At 43.7% G+C, this 27,305-nt stretch overlaps 2 protein-coding genes across 9 annotated transcripts in view; both read left to right on the forward strand.

Moving 5' to 3' along the window:
• SLC22A16 (solute carrier family 22 member 16) overlaps positions 1-10,154 on the forward strand; it is a 68,085-nt gene extending 57,931 nt beyond the window's left edge. For all 4 annotated transcript variants that reach the window (XM_069805081.1, XM_069805083.1, XM_069805082.1 and 1 more), the window contains 2 exons: positions 336-435; positions 5,543-10,154. In XM_069805081.1, the coding sequence (XP_069661182.1) occupies positions 336-435; positions 5,543-5,752 (310 nt within the window). In that variant the 3' untranslated portion in view covers positions 5,753-10,154. The remainder of the gene's footprint in view (positions 1-335; positions 436-5,542) is intronic.
• DDO (D-aspartate oxidase) lies at positions 335-27,206 on the forward strand. 5 transcript variants are annotated; one of them, XM_069805088.1, is made up of 6 exons: positions 13,708-13,923; positions 18,929-19,134; positions 19,324-19,432; positions 20,273-20,449; positions 22,986-23,142; positions 24,282-27,206. In XM_069805088.1, exons 2-6 carry the CDS (start codon positions 18,963-18,965, stop codon positions 24,330-24,332), a joined length of 666 nt encoding a protein of 221 aa, XP_069661189.1. In that variant the 5' UTR covers positions 13,708-13,923; positions 18,929-18,962; the 3' UTR covers positions 24,333-27,206. The 5 variants fall into 5 exon arrangements, with proteins under 5 accessions (XP_069661187.1, XP_069661189.1, XP_069661186.1 ...); XM_069805086.1 differs by lacking the exon at positions 13,708-13,923 and adding an exon at positions 335-435 and having other exon boundaries at positions 22,986-27,206; XM_069805085.1 differs by having other exon boundaries at positions 22,986-27,206.
• The last annotated feature ends 99 nt before the right edge of the window (positions 27,207-27,305 follow it).

A 27,305-nucleotide genomic window follows, 5' to 3' on the forward strand; every position in this document is an offset into this window, starting at 1 on the left:
TACCATAAATTTGTGTTTATTTTTCATTCCATGTGCGTTGATTGGTTTCACCGGGGAACTAGAAGAATACTCAATACTTTCTTAAGCATTATTTATGCCTTTCTTAAAAGTCCTGGTTGTTCATCCTGTGGTCTATGCTGAAGGATTATATTTTTAACCTTAATTATAGAAGCAGCTGAATTTCACTACAATATAAATTTACATTGGTGTAGCAATAGCTTCCTAGTATAATTGTTTAAAGACATGTATCCTACTGATGTTTTAAGTGTCTGTGCATTTCTAATTGTTTCCTTTATCTGCCAGAATTCCTATCAAAGTCTTTGTTTTATGTGTAGGTCACTTGCTGTTGGAAGTGGAAGCATGATGTGCCGTGTAGGTAGTGTGGTTGCTCCTTTCTGTGTATATCTGAGAAGTGTTTGGATTTTCATGCCACTTGTAAGTATTTATTTCAGTGGTGAATGTTTCTGGTTTTGAAAAGGCATATGTGTCACTTGTTTTCTCAGGAACCAAAAGCTGAACTTTTATTTTGAAAAGGAAATTGAGTGAACCATTCTTGTTCTAAATTTTAAGTCTCGAAGATTAGTAACTTCATATTGTTAAAAGTATGAAGCTAAAGCAAAAGGGAGACTTTGAGTCACTGAAATCTCCTGAAATGTTTTTATGATGGAAGATGTAAAAATACTTATGCCCTGAATCCTAGTATAAAATTGATAAAAATATTTTCCATAAAAATATACTTCATCTGCCATGTAACATTTAGGAAGTCTCTTAGTCCATACTTCTTTATTCTGCAGGCCTAGAAGTTCTTGTCCATGCTCCTGATTTATTCTTACCCTTTTTCAAAGGTGTAGTCCTTCCATTCTTGGAATTCTCCATGGGTGGCTGTTTTTTCTTATATTATTCCTTAATCTTTTCCATGGCTTCCCTGGGACATTGCATCTTTGGAATAGCCTTCCAAAAGATCAAGAATGTCTTAGGCTTACTATACTTGGTCTTCACAGCTGTCCCAAAGCTCCCTTTTTGTGTTTTTCATTTACAAGAACTGAACAAAACAATTCATAAGGTGGAAAAAGAGAAGCAAATGGTATATTGATGAGGTTCATGGTGACTTTGACAAGCAACAGAACCTTGAATTCATTAAGCACATCCTACTTGTAGGTAAATCCAGGTCGTGCTACCATTAGGTTTTGTCTTCTACCACCAGTTGCCCCAGGAAAACAGAGGTGGGACCATTCCTTCATGGACTTTGGGCATTGTGTCTGCATTATGGAGCTTCAGATCCATTTTGGACAAAATATTTTATGTATTTTCTGCTCGCAGATGAATCACATTTCTTCATTACACTTCTGTTATGAAGCATTTGCTGCTTAGAAATCCTGCAGCTATTCAATCCCTTTTTTCTCTTGAAAGATAGCTTATGCCCATATATGTAAAAACAGAAGGAATTCCAAAGTTTATATTAAAGCTTTAAGTAGAGAAGAGTTTATTAATGATTTAAAAATAGTTTGAGTTCTTTCAAAAACCCCTAAGGGTTCACTGTGACTGGCACACCAATATTATATGTAGATTATACAGGTCAGAAGGTGAAAATGTGACGGGATGTGTCTTTAACCTGGATTCTTACTCTAATTTTGTCTACCGCATTGGAATTCCCTGAAAAAGTGGCATCATGTCCTTTTGATTTTGCAACTGTAAAATCTTCAATTATAGATGCTAGAGATTGGTTTCAGAGAATTCTTGGGAAGCCGTTTCATTGTTTAAATGAATTACTTTCAGTTGTTTTGGATGAAGATTAAGAGGATGAAGGAGACCACAAATTAATTTATTCCCTCAAGCTCCTAAAAAATGTTTTCTTTCTTAATAATGGCCCCATACAAACCAAGATATCATCCCAGAAAAGATGAAGAAACATTTGCACAACAGAGTGGTCATGGGAGAACACTCTTTTTCTCTTGTCAGTGTTTTGCCTCTACTGGCTGAGATAAGCTTTATCTGTGCAGAAGTGCTGCAGTTAAACCACAGATGGGGAATGCTCAAACATGCTGGAGAGCAGTGCAAATGACAGTATAAACAGAGGAATTATTTCAGCTATGAACAACTCTCAGTGTACAAAAAGTATCCAGAGTATTTGTAGAGTTGTGTAGTACTACACAGTGAACAAGTTTTCCTTATTAGCTCCTATTATAAAAATGTTTGTCAGATTATTAAATAGGCTTGTCTTGAGTTGGAGCATAGCGTGCCAAGTCTCAGGTCATCTAAGTGTTTTGGAATGGAAATGAAATGAAATGGATTACATTTGTAAGTAAGCTGATATACATCATGTTCATCTATTGTATACACCATACATTGTCAAGAAGTTACTACTGCTATTCGTTTGACAGTCTGCCTCATGTACAGTTATGCCACCTGTGAGCAATGCAAGCATCTCATTTGAATGCCTGTAAATCTTGAATAACTTGCCAAGTATGTTTTTCATGTGACAACTTTCTAGAAAACTTACAGTAAAGCAACTGTTCCTTGTATAACCTATTTCTGTTTCTCAGCTGTTAAGAATTATGTTCTGGTAGCCCTTTAACAGACTTGATTTTTCTCTCTGATAAACCATAAATTATAAATTTAAAAAAAACCTCCACTAAGGCCAGTAAAGTTAATGCAAATCCTATGTCTAATACTGGTGGATTTTCAGGACAGAATTTAACCTTTTTTTGTCGAAGTAGGAATTTTGTAAATAAGATCACATTTTAGATTGGTTCAGAGCCATCAGATGTGAGTATAAATATAAATAGCAGACCAGAATAATCATTTGTTCTCAGAGGTAAAAGTATTATTTTGTAGGGATATTTAATTCAAATTATCTCTTGTTCTAGACTAAATATATTAAGTCCTGATCTTAGACCACTGTGAAATTAATATTGTTACTCCAGGTAGGGAGGAGGACATATGAAAAATAGTGGTAAATCTTTTTTTGAAGTTTTTTACGGTAGCTGTTAGAAGCTGCTGGCTGTACTGAAGTGTTGGGAATACTTTGAGAGTTTGACTAAGCAGAAAGTCAGATTTCAAATTAAGACGCTGAAAAAGCAATGAATTTAAGCTGGTACTCCTGTGAAGTTAACTTCAGTGGAGATTAAACATACTTAAATACTTTGTACCATAGTACACTTTAATCCATAAGCATTTAATTCATTGACTATATCAGAAGAACATTTTCTGATGCTGAATTATATATGTAAAATAGTACATAAATACAAAATGCACACATTTGTTATGAGCAAGCAAAGGCCTAAATTATGTCAGATGCCTCATGAAGAAGCATGCTAAGGTAAGACTGCAAAGGGCTTGCTTTGACTAAACGTGAGTAACTTCATTTATAAGTGTGGTTACCGCCCCTGAAGAGGTAGATGACATTTGAGAAGTCCTTTCATTAATATACTGTGACTTAATTGTTTCACATTCTGTCTTTCGTAGGAGATATTGGAAAATGCTTTGTAGGGTCAGGGAGAAAGGAAACACACTGAATTAGTTGGCATGCAGCAGCTTTCACATTGTAAAAAAGAAAACTAACGTTGCGGAATAGAGCTAAGAGAGCTGAGATGAAAAGACAGGAAAGATGGTGGTGTGTACGCTTACAGAATAGTGAGAGTTTGCAGGGGAATAGGAGGTAGGTTCATGGGGAAGGAAAACATGAGAAGAATACAAAGTGTCTAAAAGACTAACTGAAACAGAGAAGACACTCATACTCAAAGCACACAGTGTTGCTTTAACCTTGTTCTGTTGGGTGTCAGTAATGACCCTGTTCTCATAAACTCCAACTGTATGGGTGTCCATAAACTTCAATAACCTTTACAGCCCTCAATATCCTCAAATACAAACTTATGACAGCCTAAAGGATGTGCATAAGAGAGGTTACTGTGAAATAGCTGCCATGTGTCAATTCATCCTGTCTTGCCATGGCAGAAAATCATATTTTACTAGTGGAGAAGAGTCTTGACAGTCAGAGGTGAGACTTTCATATTTTGGAATAGATTTTTAAATATCACTCCTGCCACATATATATGTCTACAAGGATTTCCCTCAGTTTGTCACTCAGTGCCATTTCGTCTGGTCCTATTACTGCTAGGATTTTTTTAAAATTTTTCATGGTAAGAGCATGATTATTTCATTTTCACTGTAGTTTGTACTATTCAACAGTATTTTGCTTAATTTTTTATTTTGTCAGCCTCTAATGCAAGTGCAAAAAGGAGTGTATGCAACAGTGTGAATTCTGATTCTCAAAAGAGTGCTTAGGACAAACTGTCCTCTTGTTTCAGAGGGGAGCGGAAGCAAAAGCAGCACGGTGCATGTGCATGAAAATAGCACTGTTCAAGGTTACAATGGAGAATTCCAATTTTAAAGCACCTTTCTGACTTGAAGAGAAAGTCTGGTTTAGCTGCAGATGGTAGCTGGCCAGTTCTTGTCTCAATCTCTGCGTGAGAGGCACAGGCATAATAATTCCAAATGTTCTCTCTCACACTTGGAAAGAAAGTATTAAACAAGCAGGACAGACCTGAGAAGCAGTATAGAGCAAGATAAGGATAATACAGTATCAAAGTGCACAGTCATAAAATGGAAAAACACTGAGGCCAGGCATGATGTACTGTGTGGAAGCATTTCTATCAAGAGAGATTTGGGTCATTTATAACCTGGTGTTGGAAGAAAGTCAGGGTTTTAATGCTGTTTTGTACTTCAAAGGAGGAAACTGAATTGTTCTCATTGAACAAGACACAGAAATTAAGGGAAAGAAAAGATACTCCTGGAGCATGTGTGTGCTTCTCTATCTACCCCACATGATCCTGATCCTTGCACCACACACGCTAACGTAGCTGTTGTTACAGAACTGTGTGCACCATGGACAAATCCAGGACGCAATCCCAGTGCAAATGTCAGTAGATGCCTGCACCCCTAACAGCTCTTTGAAACTCAGTTTGGCAAAGTATTCCTGTTGAGAGCTAGCTCATTATCTGCTCAAGAGCTCTCTTGAGCAGGGATGTGCACTTTTGTGGCTCCAGGCCGATGAGCCATGCTGAGAAATTCTGACATGGCTGTGTGCAGGAGGAACAGGAACACAGGTACAGGGGGAATAGGTTCAGGAGCTGGAGTGCAAATTGAGATTACAGGTGGCAGGGAAATTGTAGCACTATGAACATGCATGTAAAAATAAATGTATGCAATCCTAGAATCAGTTCTTAATTACATACCTGATAGTAGAAATACCAAATGAAGATATATGTATTGTTTTCTCAGACAGAGTTATTCCTCCTTGCACTGTATTGATCCTTTGTGAACAAAACACTTGAGTTGCTCTTCATTAATTCTGCTGCATAATCTTTCATTTATGCAACAAAAAAAGGCAGAGCTTTTATACAGTCAACATTTAAGACTTACAATCTTTGCTTTACATTACAGTTCCTTGTGCTTTATTTTAAATGTACTCTCAAGCAAGATCAAAGATATGCATAACTTGAAAGACATTTCTACATTTACAGCTACTGTTTATTTCTTCTAGTTGCTTGTTGGAATCATGGCTCTTCTGAGTGGAATATTAACAATAATGCTTCCAGAAACACTGGGAAAACCATTGACTAATACTTTGGTGGAAGCTACAGAAATTGGAAGAAACAAGAAAAGCTGTTCAGGAAAGACTCCAGCACACAGTGGTGCAGCATTAGAAAAGATAGAGATGTTTGGTCAAGAAGCAGTCAGCACTGAGAAATAAAGCAACAGCAAAATGGTTGTTGCCAATTTTAATCATTATCTAATTTATAAGATCTTTTTATTCAAGAAATGTGACTGTTCTATAATAACTGTGCCTTTTACTTTGTATCCAGTCTTGCCTTTTCAATAGAGCAAGTATATAAAACCTTTTCCACATGACTGAGGTACTGCAGAAAATTTGATTAGATTTCTAAAGCCCTTGTCAAACTTACCCAGACTTTAGAAAACCTGTCTGACTTACTGTGACCAGTTGGAATGATTAGTCTAGGTGTTGGAACTTACTTGATTGCACATATGTAAAAAATATGCCAATTCTTTGCTTCACATTTTCTGCAGTTAGATTTGTAAACCCACTGCAAAGTGCCCTGTCTGCTCTCGTCCTGTTGCAGCTGACGGTTATAGGCTTGGGACTTCAAAACGTGGTACACTGGGAGAGTTATAATTCAAGAGAGAAGCCTTAACATTGCATCAAGTCATATCAATAATTTTAAACTTAAACTAATTTATTCTTTTTTTTTTTCAAGTTTTCTACTAGAAAAGGTGCCATTGCTAACAAAGGAAAGTATTCTGTGGAACAGCTTCCGACTGAAAAAATAATACTAAGTTTGCAAAATGTGCAAATAGTTTGTATATTCATTCTGTTGAATGGCAAATGTATTTTTATTACTGGTTTAGAAAAAATGTTCACTGGATCTACTGCTGTCTTAGTAAGTTCTTTTTAGTTTAGGTAAAACTAAAATGCCTGATGCCTTTGAAAGTCATATACATTCCAGACCGTTATTTCAGTTCTCCTCTTCTCACTTATTTCAGCTCAGATCTAGCATCAGATTGTTCATAACCTTTAAGAGCTACACCAGCAACTTTGCCAAATGCCTCCATCAAGGCCTTCTCAGTCCTCAGTGGAAAAGAATAAATGGCATATGGGCCTTATTCAGGCTCTCTGCACAGAGGTGGACTTAGTTATTAACAAATGGTTAGTAGGCATGGTATCTACACACCATTTTTCTCATACATCAGCTGTCTGTAGCTCATTTTTTCTTTATACCACACAAAATCAGTTAGAAAAATATAATTTAAAAAATGGTAGCTGGAGGACACTGATCATCAATAGAAGAGTTACCAGTTACTCTAGTAGTTTTAGTCAAAGTGTCACCTCATGTGTGCATCAACACTTACTTGCTGGTGCAGTGATTTCTGCCTTATGACTGTGGACCACAGAGAACTGGTAGATAGGAATGCATCATTCTGGCTGCTACTTTTATGGCTTTCTGTCCCACCTCCCATTTTCTAGTCTATCTCCAGACCTGGGGGGTTCTTCCTTGCCTGAGGATCTGTATCCTCTTCGCTTGGCCACCTTTGGTTTGAGGGGAGCAGTACAGGAACATTCTGTGTGTCGAGGTTCAGACAGCCTTCTCTTGCCTGGGCTGTGTAAACCCTGTCAGCCCTGGTTTGAAATCAGAATTTTTCTCATCTTAGGCACATACTCTCATGCTAGCTGGTGCGATCTCATCAAAACAAGTCTTCCTTGTTTACTTCTTTGACATGTACCCCCTAAAAAGACATCTGTATTACTGTAGATAAATATTCTATATGCTGTAGAGCTTAATGGTCACATTTTTCAATTCCATCTGCACAGTCTTATTAGTTTCAATGACTTCTGAAACCAGAATAATGGTTTATATCCCCTTATAAAAGATTTTTTTCTTCACCGTAGTGTTCTAGAGTGTCAAATAGCATTGTTGGTCCTGATATTAGGACAAAATCATATCCTATATGAGGACTAACATGCTTTGAAGCAAGCAAAAACCAGTAAGTTTAAGTTGGGAGTGTCTGTATAATGATTACATGGAAAGCAGAAAGGAATCTCTATGCTCCCTTCAATTCTGTGGGTGTTCCAGTATTTGCAGAGAAAACCTCCAAAGAGAACTGCATAGGATGTTATGGCTTCTGTTCAGATATATTACTTCCGCAAAAGCATGTGCTTAACCTTACTTGCATGAGCAATCACATCCTTATTCAGATAATGACTTGAATACATACTTTGATAACTGAAGATAGGATTACTCATATGCTGTGGTTTTTTATTTTGCTGACTTTGATGACTGAAGATAGGATTACTCATATGATGTGTTTTTTTATTTTGCTGAAGAGCCGACCTGGTATTCTTCCACTGCTTTGAGATCCCCCTTCACTTCCCAGAGCAGAACTCTCATCTGCAAGATCTGTTGCGAAACTCTGCATGCCCTGCCTTAAACAAGGGTTCAATCATGCTAAAAAAACAAAATGTCATGCAGTACACCTAATAAGGAATTAAACTGGTGCTGTCTGACATTAACAACCACCCTCCCCCGCTCCGAGCTCCAAGTAATTACATTATTTTGGGGTTCTTTCACACTGATGCTCCTTCTTTTGTTAGTACAAGGTCCTATCTTAAACTCCTTAGTCTTGAGTGCTGGAGACAGTAATCTATTTCTAACAAGGTACTAAAGAACAATTAAAATTAATTTTTCTACTTCCTTACCTGCCGAATAACTGATTTGAGGGTTACCCTGCTAAGAACAGTCAATGCATGTTCTGTGTTCCTTTGACTTGAGGGATTCAGGAGCTGGTCATCTGTAATCTGTATACATAAGGTAAAGAAAAGAAAAAAAGAAAAAAGCAAAAACTTAAATGCACAGTGATACTGAGCAATGCTTACAGGCTAGAATTTAATGATGATTCTAAACCACAGTGTAGCTTGATGGCTTTTAACCCCGAAAGCCAGTTCCTCCTGTCACTGATGTCCGTTGGTATTTGGTCTTTGATTCAAATGAGACCTGCATTTCCCTGAACTAATGTTACTTTTTTTCCCGGAAATAAAAAGTTTATTGATCTACAGGTACACCTTTTGTGATTTTATGCATGAATAGCTTAGAGGATGCCTTGGGGTATCCTATTCTTTAACCTGAGGAAGCATATTACTGTAAAAAAGGGAATAGCATGTGTCTATATGTTTCTAGCATTTCTGTTTGCTTGTTTTTTCCATATGGACAAAAATATGTTTAACACTAGTCATAAATTATAAAGGTAGCGTAAACAGGGTGGGTTATTTCTTTCTCTTAAATATTCATAGAATATCTAAATCCTGTCACAAGAGAGCACTGAGTTTGAGAACAAATGCTTCTGTTCCTGTGGGGCATGTTTTCCTCTCATCGCTCATAAAAAGAATTCCTTTTCATAGTTTCTTATCTGAGTCCTTAAGTTCTTTTATGGTTGTATTTGTCATCTCTATCTTAGCACAAATTTATTGTGCTGATCAACGTCTCTGGAGTTACATAATGGTTTTATGAGATAGTGGATTAGAGTTCTTATCTGTCTTAATTGCTGGTCACTATTGCACCATGACAAATGTTTTTGTCCTAAATTTGATATCATATTTTATTAGACAATCTTGCAGTTTGTTAAGGACATACTTTCTGGGTTGAATATAGGAATGAGAGCAATTATCATTAGTTTAATGATAACTAAGGAAAAATAGTAAGTAAAATCTGTTTGATATTTTGAATCTGTATTTTAAAAGTATGTGAAAAGATGTATTTTCTACTTTAACAATTCACTCCAATTTCTTTGTGCAAATTTCTGTAGTTTAAACAACTGTGTAGAAAAAAAAATAACTATGCAAACTATGTGCAGTCCGTCAGATGCTTTGGGTGGTACCCTGAATGTCTGAACAAGGGGCTGAATTCTGCCTGAAGGCTGAGGGCTTTTGTGTAATGGCTCTGTGGAAACAGAAGATGGTCTGACATCCCAGCTCTGGGATGGAGCGGAAGACTCACTGGCATTCTCCTGTATCTTTCACAGCTTATTTTTACCAACTCCTTAGGTGCAGTCACTTAGGAAGCCTCTGCAGCATTGGGCTCAGCAGCATGCAAAGCCTGTGAGTGCCTTTCACAAGGGTTTATAAAAAGGTGAGGTCACTTGCGCCATGGAGGCATGATGCCAGAAAGGTATTTGTGGCTGTGAAAAGGAGGGTCTGGGTTCATCCTGTGCCCTTTAGAAACATCTTAAAGGTGCTTGTCTGAATCCCAGAACAGGTTTACAGGGGAGAAATTAAACTCAAAGATTAAAAAAAAAAAAAAAAAAAAAGTGTTGACAAAAGAACAGTCAAGCAATATCTGCATTGTTACATCTCTCTTGAAGAAAGATTAAAGCATATCTATGTACTGGTGACCTAATAATTTTGTACGAGATTCTGTACCAGGTGGAGTGTGCATTTTGGTAATATGGGGGAAGTATGTACTCATAGGAAGGAGTTTGTTTGCCCAGAATATGTGGATTTAATACAACATATGTTAACGGTTTTTTAATGTGTATTTATTATCTGCAATTATGTGCAAGAATAAAATAAAACACACATTATTTAATCTTTACACCTTTACGAAATTAATGAACTCCTATCACAACTCTGGCTTTGCTACATGCTGCCTTGTAGGAGCTGGGCTGGCGCTTCGGGATGGAGATCCCATGGTTTAGGCTGGCAAGTATCCTGTGCGTGTCTTTTCCGTGTTTGTGTTTGCAGGTGTAAACCAAGGTTTGGGTGATGTGTTAGGCGGTGACTATGACAAAATGCATGTTAAAAATGTGACATGTTTTGCATTTCAGTTGCAGGAAGAATATGATTCTTTTTTTGCCTTTATTTGTATAAACTGGCTGGGGCAGTAGTCCCTCAGACACAATCCGCAGTGACAAAAATAGCTGCAGTATTGTAGAATGGGTATGAGTTGATCAGAAAAGAGAGTAGGTCACTTATAGGAATGACAAAAGAATATAACTTGTAACCACTTGGTGTTCAGTGGATGTGAAAACTAACTTCCTCATGCAGGAATTGGAGTGGGCAGACAGTGCAAAGAAAATTAGAACTGCAGCAATTTATAGCCTTGTTCTTTGTGATTTGTCCCCTTAGCCCTTCTCAGGAACCTATTTATTTTCCACTTCCCTTAAATCTCGAATTAGTGCAAATTACTAATTTTTTTATGCATATTTTACCAATTTTACTTTTTCTGATCAAGTTACACCTATCACTTGGCTTCATCATTCATGTTTTAATGGATTTATATGTCCTTGCCAGGTGATTTAGGTTCCTCCCTGAAAGTAGCCATAGTGAATGGTTCAAATATTTGTTTGCTAAAGTTGAGAAAATTGAGTCATCCCTGATATACTGATTTCAAGAGCACTGAGTTCGATCAAGCTGAGAAAAATCAAGCCTAAAAAGTATATACGTCAAATGGGGAAGTATCCTTCTTTTAGTATGACTGATATATAAAAATGATTGCAGAGAGGTTTGTACATAAAACCAGCTCTTTCAAAGAAATTACTAACCTAGGTTTATGAATAATCAGAAGTAATGGGGAATATCTCATTTACTGACTAACTCTTCTCTCTCTGCACTCCTGTTTAACACACAGGCTTGGATACTGCTCGGGTGTTTGTTGCAGATGAGTAAGATCTAGCCATGGAATGCTCACAGGCATCTAGTTATTAACGTTGCCTCATAATATTCCCTGTGGAGATGAAGTGACTCGCACAGGACTAAGAAAAAAACAGCACCAAGGGATGATCCTTGTGAAGATTCTCTCTAGTCTCATTGCTGGTAATGAGAATGAAAAGCGGTTTTGACTGAGGTGATCATGAACACATCAAAAGAACCAGGGATAAATGGGCAATCTCTCAGTAAATATTTTCACAAAGCTTTTCAATAGGAATGTCAGTACTGCCGGTATCTTCTTCATATTGAGATAATTCCCCCAGAAGTAAGTAAATAACACAGGAACACAGCAAAATGAGGAGCAGCTTAACCTCTTTGCTGAAATGGTAATTTGCCATGGACACTGATGCTTGACTTGATCTTTGAACTGGTTAAAGAAGTGGCGGAGAAGTGATCCGTGTCATTCATGAGATCAGAAACAGGTCAGCACTTCTGGGTTCACAGAGGGCACTTCTGCTTACCCTTACTGCTCTATTCAAGAGAGTGCAGAAAGCGAAGGGAATGCTAAGGTAAAGGGAAACACTTCTGAAGCACTGCTCAAGCTGGGTTGGTGGTGTGCTGGGATGCCACTGCCGGTCCTTGTTCAGAAACAGCTCCAAGTGCGATCAGGGCTGGGCTGTGTTAGTTCTACGCCAGAAGGCTGGCACTCTCTTCCTGAGTGACCAAATCATGACTTGCACTCAGTCAAAGGATACGAGAGCCACCATCACAGAGTTTGTCAGGAGCGTCCTCAAAATACAAATAGGTGGGTGTTGCACTTGGAATAATATTTAGCCAATTATTTGTTAGTTCAGAATGACATACTTTGCACAATACACAGAATAATATATACACAAACATCCAGGTGGTCTTTAGCAGCTGGACTGTTACGCAGAGCTTCTTGTCTGTCCTTGCGCTTTTTCCCATCTTTCACAAGAGAGCACCAACATCTACAGCAAAAAACTTCTCATATCTTGAAGGCCTCAATACAGAATGGCTGATCTTCGGTTAATCAGGGCTCTGGGAGTTAGACCAAAGAGGATCTATATTGTGCTGTTCATTTTAGGGAAGAGCAGAGGTAAGAAAAACAATGGCAGCACTAAAGAGTTGAAATTGTTTCCCCTTATAGATGCTTGCATGGATAAACAAACATTTGTGGTGGGAAGTCATGCATCTAGATTACATAGAAAGGACAAACAAAGCTTTTTCTTCGTCCTAAAATACAGTGTACCTTATTATGGGCACTTTAGCAAAACACAGTGTGTTCAACCTTCCAAAATACTTTAGCCCATGGAAGAGTAAGAGTTTCTCAATGAAATTCCTGTAAGAGTTGGTATCCCTGGTATCCCAAACCAGCCTGCACTTCCTGAGTCTCATTCTCAAGAAAAGACACACTGGGAGTTTATATTTAAAAGAGATTTCCATATGTGAAAGGATCCTCTCCAAAGCTATTGCAGATATCCTGCAATGACTTAGAATAGTGTACATTTGACAGTCAATACACCAAGTCCATCAACAATTTCATTTCTAAACGAGCAAACCTTTCCTCTGCCTCCTTCCTGGTCTTATTCAATACCCTATTTTCAGAACGCTCAGAAAAATCAAGCAATACTATAACTTTGGCAGAATTATTCTTTGTTCCTTTCCCTGTTAAAGGGAAAAAAACATAAAGAGTATTTCTCTAAAAAGGTCAGTGATTACACATGTGTAATATATCATGGCTTTAGTTTTACAATTTAAGAACACAGCTGGGTTGGGAGGTGGGAACAGCTGGTCACATGTTGTGCACGCTGTCGCTGTATGTAGAGATGTTCTTCAGATGGCTGCTGGTCTGTATTTAAGTGGCTACGAAGAAAAGGCACCTGCTTGGAAGATCTATGGCCAGTGCTGTTCGTCAGGGCTGGAGGGGAGCGGTCAGCAAACACTGTCCTGCTGAGCCTGTTCAGGGACAAATGCTCAGGCTGTCAAATATTAGCCAAAATGTCCTGCCGGTGGCAAATGCCCTGGAGCCAAGAAACCTCGGTATACAATTTCATTCTAGTGATCCTGCAGACAGGTATGTTTTTCACAAACTTGTGTTTTTCTGCTGAAAAAGGTTAATCCAAACAGTCCTGCCTGGCTGTGCTCATTAAGCGTTTGTGGTTTAGCAGGGACTTGTTCTTCATCAGCCTCTGATGACTGCAATGACCAGGTCCACAGACGTGCTGTGTTACTGCTGTCCTAACTGCTAGCACGATTGCTCAAGCACTACGGCAGTCTTAAGGCAGCTTCAGAAACTTTCAGAATATAATTAATTGCTTGTAAGAGAGGGAAAAAGACAATATATTCTGTGCAGGACAGCGGGGCCCCTTGAGCCTCCTCTGGAGCACACTGGGGAAATCATCAAGGAAAAGAAGTTATCGGCAGACGGCGAGGGGCACAGCTCCAGCAGTGCCCCTGGGAGAGGTGCCAGCGCTGGAGGCAGCCTTTGCCCGAGCACAAACAGCTCCTTCATTAGCAGAGGGACGCGGAGCCGGGTGCTTGGGGAGCAGCCTCGGGAAAGGGGAGCTGCCAGCAGCCCCTGCGCCCTACACCCCCGGCAACGTGCTCCATCGTCTCCCCCTCCGCTTCCCCGCGCTTCCCGGGAAAGCAACTCTTCCAGGCAGGACCGGGGGCCTCCTCCTCACCAGGTATTGCCTTCTCTCCCCACTTCTGGTTTGTGGGTTTTTTTGGACCGTATTTCTAGCCAAATTGGGAAACATTAGATGATGGAGCCCTTCTGCTGCCGTGGGCTGGGAAGCGTGCCCACAGGGGCTGCGCGGGGATTTCGCACTGCCCCGGGGACTTTCCACCAGCTCCTTAAACTCAGGCAGGGAGGGATTTAGGTCACACGTAGAGGCGGCCATGCAGTATAAGGGCGGTGGCTGTCACGGCTGGTTGTGGTGTGAGCAGTGAGCCGCAGGATTTGGCCAGGGGGGGATTTCGGTGCCTGCTAAACCTCAGCTTCTCCCTGCTTCCACCTTCTCCCTGCACAGGGAGGCAAGGGACTCAACAGCGCTCGCCCTGCGGGGAATGAGGATCGCAGACCTCTCCGGTTTGGGAGAAAAGCAAGAGCATCGCTTGGCGCGTAGGTGCTGCTGGTGGAGGTTACTATTGCTGGTAGCTTATAGGGTGGGTATAATTTAGGAGGTATTTCCCGTGCATGCATATGCAAAAAGCTGCCTGAAAGAGGAGCTGAGGCCTCCCCGGTAGCCTCAGGGTCTCCTGTGATGGTGGCTCAGAACCACCTGGATTCTGGCAGTGGTGCTGTGTGTGCAGAAAGGCTGAGGGGATCTCAAGGAGCCTCTGGTGTCCCTCGTTCGGTGAAGAGAGAGCATCCTCACCTTCCTCCCGTGGCAGGTCCCGAATGTGCGTCTCGCAGAGCAGCCCAAATGACAGAGAAGGGCCCAGGCCAGAGTCAAAAGGACAAAATCAGGGCTCCCTTCTCAGCAAAACCCCAGGAATGGATGAAGCTTCATGAGGGTCTGTAACTACCTTTAGCAAAGAGCCTGGCAAAACCCCTCTCTGGGGTCAGGCAAAGGGAAGCAACACCGAGGGTGCTTGTAAACTGGGGAAGTGAACACACAAAAGAGTGATCTGCAAAAAAAAGAAGGGAGAAAGTGCTCCATGGATGGGGATGGTGGGCGCAGCCACCCCAGTGAATGAGGAGTCCCTTCTCGTCCAGAAAGACTGGAGCCTTTGCTCCCTGGTACGATCCAATGTTTCAGCACTTAGATGTGGTGAGAGTTAGTTTAAAAACAAAAACCAAAAAACCACAGGACTTCAAAGGTAACAGGTGTTGGTTTTCTTTGGTTACTTCCTGTTGATCCATTTTCTGGTCAACAGTTCGGCTGGACTTTTTCAGCTGTTCAGCTGGGCATGTAAATATGCTCAGTTTAGTAGGTCAGCCGGGTTGCGACAGAAGCGAAGAGCGGCCGGCGTGCCGGGGAAGCACGCATGTGGAGTTGGGCCATAGGGGGAAAAGGGTATGGCGAGGGGCTGTGCCTGGAACACAAAGATGCCAAAGCAATAGTGTTCGTGCAGCTCTTCCAGCCGAGGGATGCCGGTTTCCCGGGGTCTGTGGGCCAAGAGGCTACAGCTGCAGCTGGCGGTGGGTGTGCATGTTCCTCCGTGTGTGCATGTGCGTGTGCATGTACGTGTGCTGGGGAGCAGCGTATTTGTCCATATTGACTATGTTATCCGCTGCTAGAATGATGTTAAGGGTGAAGGTTAGTGGCACTCAGTGGTGATACACAGGTATGTGAGGCAAGAAAGAATAAGGACCCCCTTGCATCACATGAAGCTGATACTGTCTCCTCAGCTGCGGGAGTGGGAAGATTGAGTCACATCACAAAACATTGCTATATTTTTTAAAATAATTTGTTCTGGCCTGGGAGGAGCGGGAGGGTGGCACGAAGCTCACGTCAGGCAGCCAGTGTCCTCTTTGCTGGAGAATTACAGCTCCAGGTGGCTCTGTCTGGCTTCTGTGCCATTCTTCTGACACCATGAAAGGACAGAGAGCTAAAGGGTACCCGACACCCTTCCCCTCCCTCCCCAACAGTTACTGCAACTGATTTGCCTTTTAAATGCCGATTTTTGGAAAAACCCTCAGCACAAGCCAGTCTGAGGAGGTGGGAAGCGTCACCCCGCTGGCATTGAGCTGGCCTGCCACATCAGCTGAAAATAGTTTCTCCTCCTGCGCCCTCCCAGCAAGGTGCAGGGCTCCCTGCCGGGGCAGAGCCGCAGGTGAGCCTTGCGCTCGTGGCGGCGTCAGTGGCTCTGCAAAGCCCAAGCTGTGCTTGCACGTACAAGCACACGTAGCCTCCGCTTTGCACCCCGGTGATTTTTGGCACGTTAGCACGTTCAGGCTGGATGCGCTGCTGGATTGCAGCAGAAAGTGCTAGAAAAACGGTGTGTATGACGGGTGCCTGTCACGGCCTTCCGAGCCATTCCCGCAGGCTCCAGCACCGTCAGCAGCCCCTTTCCACCCTCACTGGCTTTTGCAACATTGGGATCAGTTGATATCGAACTGCCTCATCTGCGAAAATCCCATCCGAATTGGGAAGGCTTGTGAAACCTGAACCTCCGCCAAGCCACAGCTCCCCTTTCTTCCCCAGCAGGGGGGAGGTCAGTCAGGAAATTCAATCTTCACCATGGTCCAAGGGCTTCAGCGAACCAGAGCACATGTCTGGCAGACGCATAATGTACCCAGCGCATATGTTCCAGCAGGACTGTGGTCGTCCACGGACTGCTGGGAGGCTCACTGGGCATGCTGACAGCCTCACGCGATTTCCACAGCTGCCAGCGCTGAGTGAGGTTTGTTAATAAAAATGTGTTTAAGACCTTTCTCAAAGCCAGTTTTCCTAACAAAAGGAATTTCAGCATTACTAAAACTCCCCCAATTTCTTTTTACTCTTTTTTTTTTTTTCCTTTCTGTGTGGTTTTTGTTTTTGTTTTTAACAACAATTACCAGTACAAAATATTCTGGAGATTATGGTAAGGAAGCATACGCCATCCATGCTCTGACCCTCCGCAGGTGTTCCCAGTGCCGGTGGCTGAGGCAGCCTGGGGCAATGGTAGAGCTGAGGGGTGCAGGTCCCATTCAAATCAGCGTTTTATCAGATTGGGTTTGGGAGTGACAGCAGTGCAGGCCAGTGGTTCTGGATCAGGATTCATCTTTACCCTTGCACTGTGTCCTCTTTCCCTGCTGTGTGGACACTTATAGTCAGCTTGTGAAAGATGTAATAATTAACAAACAGGAAGAAACATAAGCATCTCCCTGAGAGGAAGAAAAGGGGCTGTAACAACCCTTGGCTGCAATGCAGAAGGAATGCAATGATGGGCAACAGTGTCTGCTCCTCTATCCCTTCCTACATAGTAGGGATATCAAATTTTAAGTAGTAAAACCTCAGGGGTAAGTGAGAAGCTGTGTGAAGGGTTATGAGCAAGGATCTCATAAATAAACCTGACCTATCATAATCCCACACAGTCTGTCTTGCCTAAACTTGCATCAAAGATGCCAAAAGCCACAGGAAGATGGGAAGTTAGCCCATCCTTATAACTGCAGGCATTGCTTTCTAGAAAAGGTTCTCGGAAAGCAGCTAGTGAGGCTGGATTTCTACGGTCAACGAAGAGCAACTCCTCGAGGAGAGAGCAAGACTGTAAGGGAGCAAGAGCAAAGGTCCATATCACTCAGCATCCACTCCAAGAGTGAATACTGGTGATACTCCAGGAAAATGTAAGAGCCATAGGCAAAGGAGATTCTCCCCTACATCCCTGCTCAGCTTTTGGCAGTAACCCTCGAAGGAGTGCCCGAGCCAGCAGGTGCACCCCGACTCGCCTGTTTCAAACCTGCTGAAGGATTTATCACCCCTGATGTTGCCCAGTCTCCTTTGGGCCCATTTAGTTCCTGACTTTGGGGAGTTTGCAAGACACACTGAGTTGCAGGGTTCAGTTGTGCTTTGTGCCCCCACCGGTGTGAAACCTGTTACCTGGCCGTGGTCAGACAGATAGGCTGGTACCTCACTGGGACGGGCAGCCAGGTGATTGTCAACCAGGAGCTGTGTGCCACTCACCAGTGCAGGTGCCAAGATGCAAAACTTGGCCGGGACAAGGGAAAACAGAGATGCTGCACCTCCTGGAGTAGCCATCAGCAGTTGAAGATACTGAGGAGTAGAGTGGAGCTGCTCTGGGATATAAAGCAGGTTATAAAGCAAGGCAGAGAGAAGCAAATACAGAGGCTCTTGGGGTAGTGAGGCTAGCTGGCTCCTGGGGACCACTGTGTGCTGCCAGGAGAGCGTGGCAGACTCAGATGTCCATGAATCTGTCCAAGGGCAGTGGTCACGCTGGCAGGTATGGGGCCAAGGATGGGTTGGAGAGCTCAGGTCACTAGGGACACAAAATGCCCCAGGGTACAGGTAGCTTCTCTTCCCACAGTCCTCCCACCAAGGCATCGTGGGATCCAATTTTTGGATGTGGGAGTGTAAACAGCCAGGCTGTACCTTGTGAAACTATGCACTGTGTTTAATAGCTAAAATTCATGTTTTGTAGGACAGAGCTAAGCAGGTAACCCAGTCCTCAGGGTCGGAGGGAGAGCCCTACGCAGCAGCGGAACTAAGACGCATGTTAAGAAAAACATCTTCCACAATGCGCTGGACCCTTTGCTCTGCATAATCAATTTGCTTCCTATGCAATTTCCTTCTGCTGCCCAGGCAGTGACAGACCTCATTGCTGGATGTTCAGACAACCTTTTTGCTCATGGTGCCTAAAAGCCAGTTTCCCCAGAGCTCCAGCTCTTGCCCCTGACACAATGGAAAATTGACGGGTGCCTCACTCCCTTGGGTTTTATTGAAAAAACCTTGCCCCACGTTGCTACAGCCCGAACATCAGTGCTATACATACAGATTGCTCTCTTGCCCTTTGCTCTTGTGCTGAGAATAGGGCAGGGACTCTTGAAATGCTTTAGAAAAATTTGTCTTCATATCAAAGGCTGATGATTTTTTTGATCTTCACCTTAGTCTTGCTTGTATGCAGCAGTTAGTCTTCAATTAGCTGCCCCGGGGGGGTTATGTTACATCTTGCGTGGGTATTTCATAGCCTGACGAGGGTGTCCAGCAGGGATATTGGTGATACGGGATATGTTATTTCCAAATGCAGGTAGGTACCTCTCCTCTGGCTCTGCACCCTGGCGATGGCAGCACCCAAGGTCGCAGTGGTTGGCGCGGGAGTCATCGGCCTGTCCACAGCGCTGTGCATCACGGAGACTTGCCCCAGCTGCTCTGTGACGGTCCTTTCAGACCAGTTCAGCCCCAACACGACGAGTGATGTTGCAGCCGGGATGCTCATCCCTCACACCTACCCAGGTGCGTGCAACTCGGCGTGCTGGTGCCCGTGGGACCTCATACGGCTGCGTGCCCAGGTGTGCAGCGATGCACAGACATTCAGGAAGAAAAGTGCAATGACCTGTGTTCCCCATCTGTCCCGTCTCCTTGACACTGGCTTCTCTTCTTTGCATTATTCCTCTCTGCATGTTTGCTTTTGTTTATATGCAGGCACACCAATCCACGTGCAGAAGCAGTGGTTCAAAGAGACCTTCACTTTCCTTTTTGCCATCAGCAACTCACCTGAGGCATCAGAGGCTGGCATTCACCTGGTCTCTGGGTAAGAACAGCCCCCCCTTGGGCAGCCTTTGGTATGTTTGTGCTGTTTGCTGGAGCAGGCAGAGAGGTTTTCCTTGCTGGAGTTCAGGCGTATTCCCTTCATGGAGTAGCTCTTATAACCGTATTCCCAAGAAACTGCATTGCAATTGCTCAGATAAAATGTATTTTCAAGCAAAATTAATGCATAGGTGTGCACAGAGAAACGATTCAAGACTGGCCGGCACCAAATGTCTTTTAATAGCTAATGTTTTCCATACTGTCATCTACCAGCTGCTGGCAGCAGGGGTGGTCTCCATAGGGATGGGACTGCAGGATCTTCCAGCTTCAGCAACTAGGTATAAGGATGCAATAGGCGGGGATGGGAGTTGTTGGGGGTGTTTCATGCTGCCTATTATGCACACAGAAATTTGCCTTTTGCGAGTGTTGAGGCTGGCCACTCTGTAGCTTTATGGGTACCCAAAAAAATGTGACCAGGTGTACAAGTGGCCCTACACAAAGGTCCAGCTAGGGTGGCCACAGCTATGGTGGGGACACTGTGTGAGGGGATTTTGTACTTCTACAGTTGGAAGTACATACAGTATAGCTGGAAGAACTCTCTCTGGTTTATTTACCCAGGTGTGTCACTCTCAAGCTTGGCTTTGGCAGCCCTCTGCCTGTTTGCCAAGGCGGGTATTGCAGTAGCAGGCAGCAATGTTTCCCTGTTGTTGTTACCTTTGCAGAGCTGCACTGATGAGTGGGAACAGGTTCCTGAGTTCCTGGGTTTGTGCTAAGATTGCCGTGACACGTAACATGGCAGAGCAATAGCAGCTAAGTTTTGCAGCTTTTTCTCTGTATCCTTTAGGTGGCAGGTCTTTAAAAACACTCCCAAGAAAGAGTTACCTTTCTGGTCAGATGTCGTCCTGGGATTTCGACCAATGTCCGAAGCAGAACTCCAAAAGTTTCCGGAACACCGATTTGGTCAGGCCTTTACGACACTGAAATGTGACTGTCCACCCTACCTGCTGTGGCTGGAGAAAAGGTTGGTTTTGCTGCAGGTTGGGCATGCAGAGAAAAACCCAGGCAGAGGGACTGAGGGCAACCTAGAGACTCCTTGAGAGCCTTAGGTTTGGACCAAACTAGAAAAGGGCTGTTTCTCACCAGGGAAAATGCAGCAAGCACAAGAAATAAATACCCAATTTTTCCAAAATGTGAAAGACCCCATTTTTGCAATGTTCACTTTCTACCACTGTGGCTGTACAGTGGGGCTTAGCGTGGGAGCACCTCTGGGCATCGGACCGACACAGCCACAGGGGCCACGGTTGGCCAGCCAGACCTTGAAGGTACATCAGGAGCGTGCCAAGTCCTAAGAAAACCTGTGGGTGCTCCTCATTTGTCAAACTTCCCAAATAATATCCCTCTGTTCTTGAAGATACGTCCAGCCCCTGGGACAATAAGCATCTCTGGGAAGATGTCTTACCAGAAGATTTTGCACTGAAGAGGTAGCTGGACCAATTAATCTCAAATTTGGTCAACAACTGGAGTAATTTCTTAATCCAGTCAGGTGAAAAAAGGTCAAATAGCATCATCTTGCAACAAACCTTTTGGAAACGTTAGCCTGCCTAAGATGGGTGATGTACCCACTCCAAGGAGTCGTGGCTTCAGAGTTCGTGCCTGGATTGACATGAAAGTTAGAAAATTTGCCAATTTGCCAATTTCCAGGTTTCCCCAAAATACATGGATTTTGGAGAACTGTAGGAGAGTCAGGATGCAGATCTAAAAAGCTTCTGACACCTGGGATATGCATTTAATCCATTTAAGTACCCCTAAAGTGAGCAAATAGCTGTCTCCGCTTGAGAGAAAGTGATAGGCTGCAAGCTGATTTGAGGTTAAGTAAAGAGACGTGTACTGACACCATGGTACAAATTGCCAGCTCAGCCAGTTGCTTGGATGCCTTTCATCTCACTGCAAAATGTGAAAAAAAACGTTTCTTGTTCTAGCAGCCAGCCGGGCTGGGAGTACTCCAGTGGCACCAGTGCCACGTGAGCTCTATGCTGTCTCCTCGGTGCGCACGGTCTGTCATGTTTCATTGCCTCACCGAATCGGAAATTTCTGCTGAAGCACAACTAAGTTGTACAACCCATTTAGTATCTGCCGTGTGATTTCTACTCTCTCCTTATTCCTGCTATAGCCTTCTTATTTCTCCAAGGATGTAGTCGAATAAGATGATCAAACTCCTTTTCTTTCTCTTCTCTCTGGTGATGAGAAATGAGAGCATATTAAACATGTAACTAATTCTCAAACCCCTAGTGACTTGAGCAGTATTTATAGACCATTCTCTTGGCAATCCACAAGGAAAATTGGTTTTGTGCCCACCTTGCTGGTCCAAAAATGGACTTCAGGAATTTTTTCCTGCTTGCTTGCCTGAATTCAGGAGTTTTCAGCAGGTTTTTTTATTGGTGTATTTTTTTATGGCATGATGGCAGAGTCCCAATTACAACGCTTAGGAGCTCTCCCAGCAATTTGCCCAGCCAGAGCTGCTGCACGAGACCTCCCCTCTTCTTCCCAGCCAGCCTGAGTGTCCTGCTGCACCCAAACCCCAGTCCCCAGAGCATCAGCTGTGCCCCGCATCCTCGGCTCACTCTTTGTGAGTGCTTTGTAGGAAACCACTACCTTTGCAGTGGGGTTGATCACTTTGCCAGCTGCCGGAGTATTGCAAAGGACAGGATTCCCCACTTAATGTATTGTCATCACAGACCTGTCTCCTGACTTGCTCATGCTAAGATCCCCGCTAAATACCCCCAGCTGACTGGATGCAGCAGACAGCATCCATCTCACACCAATGTTTTTCCCCAGGGAAAGGCTTCGAGCTTCAGGCAAGTTCAGGGTGGAATATGGCTTGAAACTGAGCTCAAAGATGAACCTCAAGAAGGGGTGAATTTTGCTGAAGAGCAGACATGGATGTATAGTGCTCTGTGCTGTCCTGGGTGACTCCTGGCTGCTCCTCTAGAAGGGTATGGGTCTCCTGGGGGTCCCATGCCACATCTGCCCAGCTTGCGGGGACATCTTGGGTACCCCAGGGCTTCGCACATGGCACTAGATGACTAAGTGGTGCCTAATATCAAGGGGGTGAGTTGGGAATGAATGCGACGGTGTGTAACAGGCACGTTAAAGGGGGTGTAGTATGATAGTGTTGTCACTAGCAGAAGTAAGTTGGGGAATAAGTCTGATATTTTTCAGCTTGCTTGAGCTGTTAAAGCTTGGTATGGTTATAGAAATGAATCAATGAGACCACGAGGAGCTGACTGTCTGCCTAGGGTCTTATGCCAGACCCTCTCTAATACTGATCGACTTGCTGTATCTTTTCCAGCCCAAACAAGCTAAACAATAGCTTTGATCTGACAAAATCAGACAAATCACAAACAGAAACCCTGTGACATTTTCTTTGCTTTTTGTCCCATCTGTTTGGTTTAGATCGGTATGTTAAAGGCAATCTATCTCATTTACTTAATGTGCATAATAATTGTGTGAGGGTTTAGGGATTTCTTTTCTGCCTCACTTCTGGAGTCTTTTTGTAGGTTGAAAGCAGCCGGCGTCCAGATGCACACCAGAAAAGTTACAGACTTGTGGGACCTGCACAGCGAATATAATGTCGTCGTCAACTGCGCGGGCATCGGAGCCCACCAGCTGGTGGGGGACGAGAAGCTCTTCCCCGTCAGGGGACAAGTACTCAAGGTTCATGCTCCTTGGGTGAAAAACTTCATCCGGGACGGGGATGGCTTAGCTTACATCTACCCGGGGATACACAGGGTAACCCTAGGGGGAACCAGGGAAAAGGGGAGCTGGAGTCTCTCCCCTGATCCTGGCACTACCAAAGACATCTTTGACAGATGTTGCTCCCTTGAGCCCTCACTGCGGGGAGCTCAGGATATCAAGGTGAAGGTGGGCCTGAGGCCCTCCCGGCACTGCGTGAGACTGCAGAGAGAGGTCTTGAGCCGAGGAGGAGTTAAGCTCCTGGTGGTCCACAACTATGGGCACGGGGCAGGTGGCTTTTCGGTGCAGAGGGGCACAGCCAAAGAGGCTGCTCGCTTGGTGGGAGAGTGCATTGCTACCCTGCCAGGCTCCTCATCGAGGGCCAAGCTTTGAATCCCAGAGGCTACTTTCACATTTACAACAGGATAGTATTGCATCTCCTAGTAGCAGCTTTGGACTTTTATTCTATTACTGAGTAGAAGGAACCTAAGACAGCAGCTTGTGCCATTGCAGATGCTCGGTGGTATCTCACCTGGCATGACGGGTTGATCCAAGTATTAGTCCAGCTGTCCTTCTGCTCTATCTGGCATTGTTTCTACCCTGGGCATTTCTCCTAGCCTCATGTTAAGGAGAAGGCAAGATGGTAAATATTCTTCACATGACAGGGATCAGATTGCTGCAGTATAATACAAATAACATCAATTTAGTACTTCTTCATCTGCATCCAAAGGGTATTGGATGCCCTAGGTTCATATTCGGTAAGAACTAGTTCTCTCCTCTTGTACCAAATCTAATCTAGTATTGCCCTTGCTCCCAGCATCTTACTACTAAACTTTACCATTTTCCATATGATTTACAAGGAAAAGAAAACCCCATGCAGTGCTGCATTACAGTGGTCCAGGTCAGCTCTTACAGAAAGCAACAGTAGGTCACTGTCATGCACAGGGACCATGCAAGCAGGATTTTAAGAGAAGATCTGTGACACTGATCACTGCATTTGCTCATATGACTCCTCAGGGAACTTAACACAAAGTTTCTGCGAGAGGAAGTTGCCCATATGAGCTACAGTTTTGTGCATCTTTTCTCACGCTTGTTTACAAATCTTTTTTTTTTTTTCTCAGAGCCTCTCAGGGTTTGCTCTCAGACACAAATTATTCCCCCCCGCCCCATAGCAGCATTGACATGGCCTGTGTTCTACAGAAGAGGATTTTTCAGGATGGGCTAAGGAGTGCAAACATCTCTTTTCTACTTCGCATGAGCACTGGCTGCTTTTCTTGCGACAGCTGATACGAATAAACCAGTGACAAACCAACAAGGATCTTAACACCAGCCGCAGTTTCATAAGGGAGAGAAGAGCCATTTAAGGCTAAAACACTCCAAAGACAAATTTGTCTGTAACTGGACATGAGCAAGCTCCTCTGCTGTAAGGTAGCTGAGCCACCGAAGCCCAGATCCTCACTTCATGGCAGAGGCTGAGCTGGGCTTTACACTCCCCTCAGCAGTTCAAGCCCTTTGATGTGGCTGAAGATAGTCACTCCCCAAAGTTGGAGCTTACCCTCAAAGTATAGGTCTGACTGTTAGCGATTAAACCACTCATTAGCTCTTAAATGGCTCATTCAAGAGTGTTAGCATCCACTTTTGTCTAGGTTTTTTTGACAGCTACAAAACAAATCAAACTCCTTCAAGAATTCACATGGCTAAGATGAACGGATAAGTAAAGTTCTAATAATGGAGAAAAGGTCACTTCTGTAGTGTTTCCTTTCATAAACAAGGGGTTTTCTTTGATTTGGGATGGCCTGACAGGGCCAAGAAAGGCCACATTCAGACATCAGCTCCTGCTGTTCTCAGCGGGGATGAGGACAGTTATCCTTTGCAAGGGACAGCTGTCAGAAGAAACATCACCAAATTAAATTGTAGGGACAGCTGTCAGAAGAAACATCACCAAATTAAATTGTAGGTCAATAAGCGCCTGGGATCAGCCTAAGCGAGCCCTGCCTTCAATAGCCTTGCCCTCCTCTCCTCAGCTCTGAAGGCTAATTTTGCATTCCTTCCCCCATCGTTTGTCCTTTCCAGCAGTACAAGAGGACAGAGCTGCTGCTTTTGGCAGTAGTGTTGGCGTAGGGTTTGTCAAACTGCAGCTTTGCCCTCAGCTAACATTGAACATAGTAATACATGGAAAAAGAACATGAGAATGGGCTATTTTTTCTTAATCTTGATTTTAATCTTGAAAAGTAACAAACAGTGTATCTTATCCTGGAGCAAGAAACACCTACTAATGCTAATGGGATGTTCATAGCTCCACGAGAGCCCCAGAGCTCTGGTTGTGTGCTTCTGCTCTGCAGGGTGGCAGGGTTTCTTCTAATATACTTCTAAAAGTTGTCTGGTTGACAAAAAATGTCAAAATAGGTTCAGCTGCAAGGCCCATCAGTCTGGTGTCCTAGCTCTGGCCATGGCCAGCAGTGGAGAGGGCCACCTCCAGCCATTCCTGGCCCAGGGGCTTCCTCAGCTGAGGGGTAGCTTAATGTTTCATGGCCCTCAGATGATTTATCTTCCACACATTTGTCGACTTGCTTCTGAAACCATGTATGGTGCTTTTGTAGTCCCCGACATCTTGTGACAACAGGTTCTGTAAAAGGAGACATTTCCTTGCCCAGAAGCAGAGCTCCTTGCCTTTATCTTTGTCTTGAACCTGGAAACATAATTCGATGCCCCTTTCTTGCCTCTTATGAGAAGTGGTGACTAATGATTCTCCATGATCCTTCTTGAATTTATAATGCTGCACCATACTCCCTCTCGGAACCCTCTTTCCCACCTTGAAGAATCTTGGTTTATGTAGCTGCTACCCACATAAAGTCATCCCATATCTTTGGTATTCCTTGTTGCCCATCTTTATACCTTTTCTCACTCTAACATACCCTTTTCGAGATGGAGGGACCAGAACTGCACACAGTACTCATGATAGAGGATGAACCTTGTATTCAATTAATTACATCTCTCTTCCCTTCCTAATAATTTCTTACATTTAATTGCTTTATAGTCACTAACAAGCTTTTAACTGACATTTGAATAGAACTACCTAATTGCAAGATATCTGTCTTGAATGGTACTAGCTGGTTCAGAGGCCATTGCTGAGGCTGGGTAATGAGGGGGTCTTCCTCCCAACTCAGCCATGTGTTTTTCTCTGCTGTTATCCACGCTGGATTTCACCTGCCAGTACTTTGCTCAGGCTCACGAGATGGTTTTTGCAGGTCCTTACAGGCAGTTTGCATTTTACTCCCTTGAATAAGCTGGTACCACCAGCAGACCAAGCCACTTCACCATTTACTGCCTGACTGATGGGTCTGTGGGTTAGCTTTGGCCCTACCACGGATCCCTCTAAGATGTCATTGGTGACTTCTCTCCACTGTGAAAAACAGCTGATTTATCCTTACCTTGTCTCTCTATGCTACATGCAGTCGCTGACTCATGAGAGAATCTTCCATCTTATCCCATGCCAGATTAGCTTCTTTATGAGCCCTTGGTGACAGATGTTATTAATGGTTTTCCAGAAGCTGAGCAGATCATACCGAGTGGATTGCTCTAGTCTGCAGCTTCACTGTTTCCTCTGAAGCCATAAGAGGGTGGTGAAGCACAGTTTCATCGCTCCTCACTGCAAAGCTCTGCCAATTCTTCCCTCTTAGTCCATACCTGTCCTTGCAACTATTCTATTACCATGACTTTTACCGTTTGCCTGCCATGGGTGTCAGGTTTAGTGGTTTGCATTTCTCTAGATCCCTCACAGCACTTAAAAGAAAACAGTGTCACATGCCATCCTCTTTTTTCTTCGGCTGTTTTAAGTAAAAGGTTATACACCTGTACTGGGTTTGTGTGGCAAGGTTTTGGTAGCGGGAGGGGGCAGTTACAGGGGTGGCTTCTGTGAGAAGCTGCCAGAAGCTTCCCCCATGTCCGACAGAGCCAATACCAGCCGGCTCCAAGACGGACCCGCTGCTGGCCAAGGCCGAGCCCATCAGCGATGGTGGTAGCGCCTCTGGGAGAACAGATTTTAAAAGGGGAGAAAAAAAACCCTGCGCAATTGAATATGGAGAGAGTGAGAACATGTAAGAGCAACAGCCCTGCAGACCCCCAGGTCAATGAAGAGAGAGGGG

This window comes from Haliaeetus albicilla, chromosome 17, assembly GCF_947461875.1.
Source record: "Haliaeetus albicilla chromosome 17, bHalAlb1.1, whole genome shotgun sequence".
NCBI classification, from domain to species: Eukaryota; Metazoa; Chordata; class Aves; order Accipitriformes; family Accipitridae; genus Haliaeetus; species Haliaeetus albicilla.

Bases quoted from the DNA above. Each gene is read 5' to 3' on its own strand.
- DDO (XM_069805086.1), top strand. From the start codon at position 18,963: ATGGCAGCACCCAAGGTCGCAGTGGTTGGCGCGGGAGTCATCGGCCTG. The intron at 19,433-20,272 runs GTAAGAACAGCC...TGTATCCTTTAG, and splicing joins GGCATTCACCTGGTCTCTGG to GTGGCAGGTCTTTAAAAACA. The intron at 20,450-22,985 runs GTTGGTTTTGCT...GTCTTTTTGTAG, and splicing joins CTGCTGTGGCTGGAGAAAAG to GTTGAAAGCAGCCGGCGTCC.